Source organism: Rhinoderma darwinii, chromosome 10 (genome assembly GCF_050947455.1).
Source record: "Rhinoderma darwinii isolate aRhiDar2 chromosome 10, aRhiDar2.hap1, whole genome shotgun sequence".
In the NCBI taxonomy this organism is placed as follows: Eukaryota; Metazoa; Chordata; class Amphibia; order Anura; family Rhinodermatidae; genus Rhinoderma; species Rhinoderma darwinii.
Window position 1 is genome coordinate 81,328,687 of NC_134696.1, and position 12,982 is coordinate 81,341,668.

Here is a 12,982-nt window from a genome sequence, read left to right on the forward strand (position 1 = left end):
CAGTATTATCATGACAGGTAACACCTCCATATAAATAACATAGGCTCCACTAATTCATATTCGACTGACCCTTCCTGTTGTGTAGAGATCACTTCTCAGCAGCCATCTCATTATCATCACAGGCAGGATCACAATGAAAGGTAACACCTCTATATAGGTAACACAAGATCCACAAGTGATAATAAGCGATGTCACCGCTCCCCTCCTTCTGCAGAGGTCACAGAGAATGGCTAGAAAGCTTTCCCATAGCAGTCAATAAATCCCCTCCTATTTAAAGGTTCCTATTGTCCACGAGTCTGCTGTAAAGCAGATCACTAAATACTTTTAACAGCAGCTCAGTCAAGATGGCGGCTACCATAATCCCGTACAGAAATAAGAGTAATACAATTTACATTAAAAAAAAACAAACAAACAGATTATAAATAAAGATTATTTCACTATCTGGTTTTAATTAGTCAAAAAATATATAGGTAAAAAATTCCCCCGATGTTGTGTCCTTATGACATTACATCCATGCTCTCGAGACCACATCTTTTTCTCAGAGCAACTGCAAGTGTGTGTGTATGTGTGTATATATATATATATATATATATATATATATATATATATATATATAGCGGGGCTGAGCAGTTTTTCACGTGACCACATTGTCCTTGTGACATTACACCAGTGGGCAGTGAGAATGTCATCCAAGAAGGTATATTTTTAATACAATCTCTTACATATGCTCCTGTAAATGTACATTTTGCAGCAGTGCAAATGACCATGTCCACACCAGCGATTTCCATTACTGCACGGATTTTGCCAGGATTTGCAGCATGCCCCTGATTTTTCTTTTCTGTACGGAGTTGAGTAGTGTTGAATGTTGTTGTTTGCGGTTGTGTCATGCTATAATTCATTCTACAAGTATTTTAAAGATTTTATTATCTTGAGATCCTTACACGAATGTTGTTTTCAGAGTAGAAAGCACAACGTAGTTTGATGAATCTCCTCTGTAGAAGCTTTTTTAAGTATTTATTATCTTCACTAGACCAACCAGAGGAAAAACTGAAGGTAAAGAATGCTGCGGACCATTGTCGGCGGATTCTAAATCATGTTAACCAGGCTGTCCGAGAAGCGGAGAACAAGCAGGTGAGCTTTATGTGTAATAGTTATGGGTAAAAAGCTGACGAGAGAGGTACCAAAATCATGTTTATTGTGATGTCACCCAATATAGTTGAAGTGTCAGTTTGGAGATGCCAAAAATGATATCCTAAAGGGATCGGCAATTCTCTTTATATCCTTTATTAGAATTACTTCCTTTATGTAAACCTACACAATCCTTCAGAGATGTTGAGAAATCAGGTTCTCTACCACTGCCTTGTGGGTGCTGTAGACAGCCTGTATTCTGTGATTGGACTGCTATCAGAGGCTGCTGTGTTGACAGCAGCACTTTGTGACAGTATCAGGAATCAGTCTATTCACAGCAGAATACAGTAGCGGCTTACAGTAGCCTGTATTCTGACACTGGTTGCACATCAGTCGTGGGCAATTGGATTTTCCCAAATCTCTTGCAGTTGTATTGATGACTGCCTCAAGACCATACAAAACATAACACCAAATAGGTTAATAGGAAGGGATTTTGAAGAAAAATAATTGTGCGCTAATATAACGTAGCACTTTTAAATAAACTAAAATATTTTTAGTGGTTGTTGATGCGCCTTTAACTATATCATTTGTCACTACGAAGTATTTGTATCTGATTTCAGAGGCTTGAAGACTACCAGCGAAGACTTGACCTATCTTACCTGAAACCAGGGGAGTATCCAATGACTGATGAGTTAAGAGTAAGTAGTTCCCAGCTACTCCGCTGCTTAATTCTGCTTAGCCATAATATATACTAGTTAAATTCTGAGCTCTGTTTAATTTTCTAGCGGCAACATACGCTTTACCACTTGCGGACCACTGAACAAGGCTCTTACTGCAAACAATAGATCTAGTTTAAAGTGGATCTGTTAGCTGAATATGCTGCCCTAGGTAAGAGCAGCGTATTACAGGGACGGGTTCATTGGGCAAAAAATGACTGTGCCGATTGGCTTATAGGAGCGATCAAAGAATACACCGACCCCCGCGCTCTCCTTATGTCTGATGTATTCGTTGATTGCTCCTATATTCCAAAAAGCACAATATTCTTTTGCATCAATACCTATAAGTTCCAAGCCAAACAGAAAACCTGTTTTAAGAATAAAAGTCCATATATGTCGACACTAGAAGTAGAATACCTGTAAGGACATATATAGACACAATAGATCCAGAATATAAATCACCAGTAGTACAAATATAGCACTATCCGATATATCAAAAAATATATATATTTATTAGAATATGTTATAAAAACATATATAGGCCATCACACAAAATAAAAAACACACAATAAAATGTGGTGGGGGAGTGAGGGATCACAATGCATCACATTACATATACAGTAATAGGGTGGTATAGTATATAAATATTCAAAAAACACTGTACATAGTTACACCTCATAAATTACCAGTACATGAATACATAATCACTGGATAAGGGGTACAAATGTAAAAGTGCAAAATATCAAGGGTCCAGATTATATCAAATACCAACCCGTATTTTGCATATTTATCCCTCAACAAGACCAACCACAGACCACAAACAGGCGCCCCGACGCGCATTTCGCTGTCAGCTTTTTTTGCACCATGTTGAATAATTCTGTTGCATTCTTCAGCTTTCTATCAAAGTATGTAATAATTGCTTAAATAGTAGTTCCATAATGGACCCCCCACCGATCACTAGAGCCGGAGTCCCAATCTCCATTCCTCCTCATTGCACGATCGCAGGGAGGAGGATTTTGAATGGAGCTGCAGTCACACATGTCCTGTGGATAGGTAATAAATGTTCATAGTGGAAAAACCCCTTTAACCCCTTCCCACACCATGTTGTAAATGTACGGCACAGACAGGCCTGCTTTAAAGAGAACCTTTCACCTCCCCAAACATGTGCAGCATATTATAGGAAAGGCTTCACAAACACGGTCCCACATAAAATTATTTTTCCTACTCCCTCCGTTATTTACATATCGGTGCCATTATATTTGGCGCCCGATATGTAAATAAGCCCCTGAACTGTCAATGGGGTGTTTGTAACTAACTAAAAGGCAAGGGGGCGTGATGTCTTCGCTCTAACACTGTCCAATCAGCTGCCAGGGCTTTTCGAGGTGTTCCCTCCCGCGAGAACACACACAGACCTGGTGGTTGTGCTGCAGATAGTTGCGCGCGCGCCCTCGGCCATTCACTCGCACATAGACGTTACCACTGAACAAGAAGAGACGAGTAGGAGAAGCAGAGACTAGGAGAAGAAGCAGAGAAGGAGACGAGGAGGAGATCTACTTACATTCGTCGATGTGCGTGCCAACGCTATCTGCAGCACAACCACCAAGTCTGTGTGTGTTCTCGTGGGAGAGAACACAGCGCAAGCCGCCCTGACACTGTCCGCAGCTGATTGCACAGTGTCAGAGCGAAGACATGTTTGGGGTGGTGAAAGGTCCTCTTTAACCCCTTCGCGCTCAGTGACGTACTATTCCGTCATGCTAACCATAGCGTTCACACTCCATGACGGAATAGTGCGTCACGGGAGGAACGGACATTTCGGCCGTCTTTCCGACACATACAGGAGCTGTGACAGCTGCTGTCTCGTACAGCAGTTGCCGCAGCTCCTACAGCAGGGACCGATCACTGTGTCCCAGCTGATTAACCCCTTAAAAGCTGTGGTCAATAGCGAATCGCGGCTTCTTAGGGGTTAAAACACCATTGACGGCCCGCTACATGATAGCGGGCAGCGATGGTTGCTATGGCAACCGGACGCCTAACAATGGCGTCAGGCTATGCCATCTACGGAAGCCTAGTGGGTGCTGACAAAGTGCTTGCTGTCAGCGAGTAGCTGACCGCTCCAAATACACTGCACTACGCATGTAGTGCAGTGTATTAGAATTGCGATCAGAGCCTCCTGCCCTCAAGTCCCCTAGTGGGACAAAGTAATACAGTAAAAAAAAGTTGTGTGAAAATAAAAGTTTAAAAAGTAAAAATCCCCCTTTTTCCCCTATCAGTCATTTATTATTACTAAAAATAAACAAACTATACATAATTGGTATCGCCGCGTCCGTAACAGCCTGAACTACAAAATGATTTCGTTATTTATCCCGCGCGGTGAACGCCATAAAATAAAACAACAATACACCATTCCAGAATCACAATTGTTTGGTCACTTCACCTCCCAGAAAATGGAATAAATAAAGATCAAAAAGTCGCATGTACCTAAAAATGGTACTGATCGAAACTACAGTTCGTTATGCAAAAAACAAGTCATCGCACGGCTTTATTGATGGGAAAAATAAAGTTCTGTCTCTTAGAATAAGGTAACACAAAAAGTAACTAATTTTTTACAAAATGTATTTTATTGTGCAAACGCCATAAGACATAAAAAAAAAACTGTAAACATCTGGTATCGCCGTAATCGTATCGCCCCGCAGAATAAAGTGAATATGTCATTTATAGCGCACGGTGAACACTGTAAAAAAAAAAAACAATAGTAGAATTGCTGGTTTTTTAGTCACCACGCCTATTAAAAATAGAATAAAAACTGATCAAAATGCCGCATGCACCCCAAGAAAACTACAATGAATTCCTCAAGGGGTCTAGTTTCCAAAATAGGGCTCACTTTTTAGGGGTTTCCACTGTTTTGGCACCTCAAGACCTCTTCAAACCGGACATGGTGCCTAATAAAAAGGAGGCCTCAAAATCCACTAGGTGCTCCTTTGCTTCGGAGGCCGGTGCTTCAGTCCATTACCGCACTAGGGCCACATGTGGGATATTTCTAAAAACTGCAGAATCTGGGCAATAAGTATTGAGTTGCGTTTCTCTCGTGTAACCTTCTGTTTTACAGAAAAAAATTTAATAAATAGGATTTTCTAATAAAAAAAATAAATATGTAAATTTCACCTCTACGTTTATCTAAATTCCTGTGAAACGCAAAGGGTTAATAAACTTTCTATATGCTGTTGTGAATACATTGAGGGGTCTAGTTTCTAAAATGGGGTGTTTGATAGGGGTTTCTGATAAATATGCTCCTCAAAGCAACTTCAGAACTGAACTGGAACCTATACTGATAATGAGCAGTGCCCACCTTGCGATGGCCCCAGTTTGACCGTTTGTATAAACGGAGACCCCTATTAGACCATTTCAGTGCCCGGTTTTGCCAAGCATACACCCCCCGAGAAGTGTATTTCTATTGATGAGTCCTTGGTGCAATTTAAAGGGAGGCTTCAATTCCGCCAGTACCTGCCGAGTTAGAGGGCAAGGTATGGCGCGAAGATGTATAAGCTGTGCAAGAGTGCATCAGGGTATACCTACAGGTTTAGAATTACACCAGTATTCAGCCCCCAGAATACCCCCCCCCCCCCCTTACTGGGAGTTAATGCAAAATTTGTGTGGGATTTGGTGCACCCACTGCTGGACCAGGATTACCACCTCTACCTGGATAATTTTTATACCAACGTCCCACTCTTCAACTGCCTCTCTTCCAGAAGTCCTGCGGCATGCGGCACTGCTAGAAGAAATCTGAGAGGCCTCCCTAAGACTCTGCTTGGGCAAACACTCAGAAGGGGTGAGAGCAGGGCACAGTCTAGCAAGAGTGACGTCCTTGTATTGACAACTACATGGCCACACCAGTACCTGTACTAGGTACCAGTACAGAGACCCCCAAACCAGACTGCATCCTTTACTACAATAGGTACATGGGAGGGGTGGACTTGTCCGATCAAGTCCTGAAGCCTACAGCGCTATGCGGTGTGGTATAAGAAGCTGGCCGTGCACATCATACCGATGGCATTGTACAATGTGTACATGCTACATCGATGTGCAGGCCAGACGGGAACTGTCCTGGAATTTCAAGAGTTAATTATCAAGAACCTAATCTTTAGGGACCAAGAAGGGGGGGCACCCAGTACTTCTGGAAGTGGGGCTACACGCATCGTACCAGGGCAACACTTTCCAGGAGAAGTTCCCCAAACTGGCAAGAAGGGAAAAAGTCAAAAGAGGTGCAAAGTCTGCTATAAGAGGGGGATAAGGGAGGACCCAATATATCAATGTGACATGCGTCCCGATAAACCAGGGCTCTGTATGAAAGAGTATTTTAAAATGTATCATACATCCCTTGATTTTTAATCTACCCCAGTTTTACTTACCCTGATGCACTCCGCACAGCTTATCCCCCCTCGTCTTTCCCTTCTGAGCCCTGCCGTGTGGCCAGGCAGCTGATAACAGCCACATGTAGGGTATTGCCATACCCGGGAGAACCCACATTACAGTTTATAGGGTGTTTTTCTCTAGTCAAAATGCTCACTACACCTCTAGATGAATGCCTTAACCCTTTCATGCCGACAATCTGTATATTCACCTCCTTTTCGCACCTACCCCGTGCAGCCAGGGCGTGAATATTCAGATCACTGTTCCAGCCGGCATAGCTCTGTGAAAAGCGCTCGGATGCCGGTTGTGTCCGTGGCTCCCCAGCAACCTGTTCTCTGACAGCCGAACCGATTGGTTCGGCTGTCAGAGAATATGAACACCGTCATTAACTACTTCCTGACTGCCCACTGTAAATTCACGTCGGCGCTTGCTGGGTTCTGTGCAGCGCCGACGTGAATTCACAGTGGGTGTTTAAAGCGCGATCCGGGTGTCTCAGAGTAGCGGTGACACCCGGATCGCGCTGTTAACCCCTGCCTCTGGTCCCGAAGACATGACCGGGACCTGATTGGTTCAGGTCCTGATCATGTGATCGCAGGGAAAGTTTGTTGTAGCAACAAACTGGAAAGTTTGTTGCTACAACAAACTTTCCCGAGGACCGATTGCGGGTGCTGCCGTCAGTTGCATGGCAAAACCGGAGGCCATACAACAGCCCCCGGTCTGCCATTCACGGAAGCCTATGAGGACCAGCTGGTCATCATAGGCTTTCTGTCAGTGTGACTGTCAACGTCACACTGACTGTTTATAACACGTTACACTACCTAGGTAGCGTAATATATTATAGCAGCCATCAGTGCTGTAGGTCTGCAAGTAAAAAAAAAAAAAAAAGTTAACAAAATGTTTTAGAAAAGTGTAAAAATAAGTTATAAGTTACAAAAACAAAAAATTATTTTTTTCCTATAATAAGTCTTTTATTATAGGAAAAAAGAAAGAAACAGTTAAAACAGTACACATATTTTGTATCACCGCGTTCGTAACGCCCCCAACTATAAAACTATAATATTATTTTTCCCGCACGGTGAACACCACAAAAAATTAATTAAAAAACAATACTAGCATCACTATATTTTCGTCATCACCCCTCCTAAAATATAGAATAAAAAGTGATCAAAACTTCGCATGTACCCCAAAATAATACCAATAAAAACAACAAGCCCTTATACAGCTTTTTTGACTGAAAAATAAAAAAAATTACGGCTCTCAGAATACGGTGACACAAAAAATAAATAATTTTATAGAAAAGAGATTTTATTGCGCAAACGCCACAAAACATAAAAAAAACTATATACATCTGGTATCGCCATAATCCTACCGACCTGCAGAATAAAGTAAAATGTCATTTATAGAGCACGGTGAAAACTGTAAAAAAAAAAGGACAAAAACATTGTCAAAATGTATGTGGTTTTTTGTAACTTTGCCAAAAAATCTAATAAAAAGTGATGAAAATAAAATGGTACCAATGAAAACTACAGATTGTAACGTAACAAATAAGCCCTCGCACGGCTCCAGTGGAGAAAAAATAAAAAAAAATGTTCTGGCGCTCAGAATATACCGACAGAAATTGTGCAGAGTGTCCAAAAGCGGATAAGCTTGGGCACCATTTATCAGTGTGACACTGGCCACACATCTATGAATTATTTATTTACCCCCTAATTATACCCTGTTATTATGCCCGGATGTACTCTGCACAGATTACACATGCCCCCACATTATAAACTGAAATACCAGCAAAACCCCAAACAACTACTGGTAAGCAAAATCTGCACTCCAAAAGCCAAATGGCGCTCCCTCCATTCTGAGCTCTGCCGTGGGTCCAAACAGCAGTGTATTACCACATATGGGGTATTGCTGTAATCGGGAGAAATAGCTTTACAAGTGCTTTTTATTCTTTATTCCTTGTAAAAATTACATTATATTTTTTCAGAAAAAAAGTAGATTTTCATTTTCTCAGATTTATTCCAATAAATATAGCTAAAGACCTGTCGGGTCAAGATGCTAACTGTACCCCTAGATAAATTCCTTATTGTGAAGTGTGAAAAAGCTCCAGTATCCCTCTAAACTGCAGTTCTCCGCATAAATTCTTAGACATGTTGAGTGCAAATTAGTATAATCTTATTATACTAGGAAAGTATTTTAAGTGTTAACAGTAAGGATTAAACTTCACCCCCCACTACGTGATCCATGTATACCTAATACATCCGGGAAGTGATTGTGAATGTAATATGCTAATTAACCCCTGTCCTGGCTTATTCCTACCTTCAGAAAACCTAGAAATGCAGAGAAGATGAATTGCATTTTCTGAGATAAATATGCAACCGTCTGCTTCTATGATTTAGGCTTCTTAATATTCCCTGCAGACAACCATATCTAAACCTGTGTATGTTAGGGTTTTTTTGTTTTTCTTTGGACTTTGTAGAATACTTTTTTGATAGGGTATATAAACCTTTTTACAGTATTGTATTGTGCAGTTCAGTATCAGATGATAGTTTATTTTTACATTTTTGGTGTCATTAAGGCCTCGTTCACATCTGTTTGGTATTTCCGTTGCTCTACTTAGTCTTAGGAGGAGCAGAATAACAAAAGTACAAGAAGCACTGGATCTGTTGCATGACTGACGCCATCGGCGCCCAACAGAACCCATTGACTTTAATAGGATCTCTCGGACTCCCGTCAGGTTGTCGGTCGTTTTCCTGAACAAAATAGTGCAGCATGCTGCGCTACTTCTTGCATTATTTTTGACTGGATCTGGAACTGAAGCCTCAGACGCAGATGTGAACGAAGCCTAACAAAATAAGGCCCCCTATACATGGTTGTAGCCGTGTGCACGGTCCGTGATTACTGTGGACTGTCACCCGCATTTGCGGGCCGTGCTCCCATTATAAATGATAGAACCATGGTCCGCAAAATTAAAAAATAGGACATCCTTTTTTTTTTGCGGGACATTTCTGCGGCCTGGACACTTGGGCCCCGTGCACACGACCCTAGATTTCATCCGTGGTTACGGACCTATTCATTTCTATGGCCGACTGACACCTTCCCGTATATTTACGGGAAGGTGTCCGTGTCGTAGAAACCTTCCGTAAAAAATAGGACATGTCCTATTTTTTTATTTTACAGACCGTGCGCCCATACTTAATAATGTGACAGTAATATGGGGAAAAAAAGAAAACCGACACAGAGCGCTCCGCTGGGGTGATACTGTAGATGCAGAGTGGATAGTGATAACACGGGTGTATGTGTGAGAAATACTCACCTTTTGTGGTCGGCACAACTCGATCATCAAGCATATGGAGCCTTGGTGCTCCGTACTTAGGCAGTCTGCTGGCCCTCGGAGTGAACACCGGTGGCTGAGAAGTCAGCAGGACCCGATGTGGAGAATAGGTTCCAAATAGTTTGACCAGGTCAAAGGGAGTATTTAAGGAAATGCGTTTTTCCTAGTATTCCATAAGCCGGACGAAGACCTTAGTCCTATGTTGAAACGCATAGCTTCCTGTACCACTATAGAGACGTATGCTGTTCATCACACATGTCTGTTTTATGAAATAAAGCCATTTCCTACCCACCGAGAGACTCTTCCATAACTGGGGATCCGGCTAAATCTTCCACACAAGTGCAGGAGCACCTACAACAAAAAGTGATTGTTTTTTCAAACCATTTGGAACCTATAAGTAATAATGTGAGCACGGTCCGCAAATGCGGATGACTGACCGTGATTATGGGCGCGGTCGTGTGCATGCGCCTTACCTGTAAATATTCGAGAAGGTGTCCTTGGGCCATAGAAATCAATAAATCCGTATTTTGATATTCAATTAAAATATCAATATTACAGTCGTATGCATGGGGGCTAAGCTGTGGTATCACTCTGGGTAACGTTCACACTGGGGAATGGGTAGATCACAGAAATATATGGAATATCTTGTTTGAAAACTAAATCAGGCAACATTTGGAGAGCTTACCCATAACAACCAGCAAAAAAAAAATATGTTGTTAAGGAGAAACTAAAATAAATGTGATGGACACCTATTGTTTTTCTGCTCCAGGCGCTTTGAGTGTGAACCCTTTGAACAGGGGCAGAAAAGTCTTCTCCACACTCCACGAGTTTCATGCACACAGGCCCTTTGAGTCACCATATTTTGCCTCCTGGAGACTCCACAATGACTCTAAGGCTGTGTTCACACTGAGTTTTTTGCAGGAGGAAAATTCCTCCTGCAAAAACTGCTCCAGTAGGTTTTTGCACAGTGGTTTGACAAAAACTCGTCAAAATACTTGTCGAGGTTTTTTTTTTCCTCTTTCTGATTGATTGAAATGGGGTTTTGGAGGCGGAAACAGCCTCAAGATGGGTCATGACGCTTCTTTTTACCGCGACGCGTTTTTTTTACTCGCGGTAAAAAAAACTCGTCCAACTCCCATTGAAATCAATGGGAGGCATTTTCGGGCGGTTTATGAGGAGTTTTTTGGCGCGGTTTCTGCGTCAAAAAACTCGTCAAAAAACTCAGTGTGAACAGGGCCTAAGGGAGAATACCCAAGAAGGCTACAGGCAATATATTGTTTCTCATAAATTTATAGAATCTGTGCAAAAAAAACAAATCTCTGTGTGCCTCCATGTAAAATCAGTACAGTATGGGCCCATAGAATAGTATTGGAGTCGAATTCACGTGATTGAGTAAATGGCATTATCCAATATTCAAGTAGTTTGTGAGTAATGTAGAAATGATTAATTGCATTTTCGAAGACAAATATGCAAACATCTGCTTCATTAATGTTCGATGTTAATTAGGAATCGCAATATTAGTTGTGGGGAAGTGTATTCATAATGTATGTGTGTTTAATGGTTCCGTGGTGTATACTAGAATACAAGGTCTGTGACAGATCATGAAATCCTACATTTCCAGCAGAGCAGTTCCAAAGCTTCATAGTAAAGATCTTCTTACCAAGTCACTTACTGCAGGTGCCGGCCTAGTGACATGGAGCACCCCCCCCCCCCTGCAATCATATGCGATGTACCAGCATGTAAATGAGAAGTGATCATAAATAACACATGAAGGGGAAGCTGCTTATTAGGAGAAATGATCTTGGATGAATACAAATTTTAGCAATGCCTCATTACCTCATGCTGCATTCCTTTACATTTTTGATAGGTTGTTGTAAAAGGAAAAAGTCTTCGGCTTTGTTCTTAATGAAGCTATGACGGATCCTAATGCATCCCATTGACTTACTACACTATTCTTGCTAAAAAAAAATTACATGTTTTGCAATAACGGCGCCACAGACAGACATAAGAAATCCTTGTCTGTCGCCATATTTTCTTCCCTCAGAGATTCCCCTTAATGGTTATTTATGGCTCTACCAAAAAAACGCTTTACCAGTATTGAAGTATAGATCGGTTTGGAATATGTTGATCGAAAAATGTAAATGACGTTATTTGTGTACTGCAGAATCTGGATTTAACAAAGAGGAAGATGGTTCATGAAGGTCCTTTGGCCTGGAAGGTGAATAGAGACAAGATCATTGGTAAGTTCAGTTAATGCTTCATCACTAATATTTGGACTAAGAAAAAAATCTTCCATTTGATCAGAAATAAAGCGTTTATCTCTTAGATACTACGTAAAAAAATGACCGACTTTAAACTGTAGTTCTAATGTTTTACAAGTATTTGGAGAAGGCTTTGGTCAATTTCAAAAGTTGTGACTTTAAAGGCTATGTACACGTTTAAATGTATTTTTTTTTTTTATGAAATCAATGTTTTTTGTTTTTAATCACGTTTTATACTTTTTTACAATACAGCTTCTATGTATCCTGTATACATAGATGCTGTATCGTTCTCTCTCGGCCAAATCCGTCAGTTCAGGTGATAAACTTAGATATTATTGATGTTAGTTGGATCCTGTATGTCCGAGACCCACAGCTGAACTCACGGGTTTGGCTGAGAGAACAATACAGTATGTATGTGGGTAGAGGAGACAAAAGGGAGGATCCTATGGGGCGCTGCTGCGTGGTTGTTTGGAAAGTATTCACGGATGATGGAAGCGAAGATGTGTAAATAGAAATTTATTGATTCATACAGGCTACGCGTTTCGACACTGTACCAGCGTCTTCCTCAGGCCATAAAATATATGCATACACGGAGGTTTATTTATATGCTGAGTTCAATACAGTATGTATATAGGATACATAGAAGCTGTATCGTAAAACAATTGAATGATTTGAAAAGTGCTTCAAAACATAAAACACATTCATTTCAATAAGAAAAAATAAAAACAATTAAAAAGTGTACATAGCCGTTAAGGTGGTCAAGAATGGGGCCTCATAAGTGTGTATGACATTTTTCCTATTGTGGATTCTGACCCAATGCCAAATTATGAAGAAATGGTTCAAATTTCCCTCATGGTCAAATGTAAAGCATCTGAGTAGTATCTGAGACATTCATGGATCCCATAAGGATAAATATGAATGTAAGCCAGCTAAGTTTTGACCACACGTGGTGAATGTTCACCTTGGTCCAGGTGCAGTCCACAGCCATGAGCGGTTACCGCTTGAACATTTTTGTCATCATTTTTCCAGTTTTGTCTTGCTTGACTTGATCTTTAAGGTTAGACCCTCTATGGACTGCAGTCTTTAAATTGTATTACTGTTTATTATCTGAGGACCAGTCTTGAGCTGTCGTGGTTTTCCGG

General features: G+C 41.1%; 1 protein-coding gene across 9 annotated transcripts in view; it reads left to right on the plus strand.

The window, feature by feature from the left end:
- The window catches only part of ARHGEF12 (Rho guanine nucleotide exchange factor 12), a 162,495-nt gene that overhangs the window by 122,866 nt on the left and 26,647 nt on the right, over positions 1 to 12,982 (plus strand). For all 9 annotated transcript variants that reach the window (XM_075840099.1, XM_075840101.1, XM_075840104.1 and 6 more), the window contains 3 exons: positions 1,031 to 1,131; positions 1,749 to 1,826; positions 11,744 to 11,819. In XM_075840099.1, coding sequence (XP_075696214.1) covers positions 1,031 to 1,131; positions 1,749 to 1,826; positions 11,744 to 11,819 — 255 coding nt within the window. The remainder of the gene's footprint in view (positions 1 to 1,030; positions 1,132 to 1,748; positions 1,827 to 11,743; positions 11,820 to 12,982) is intronic.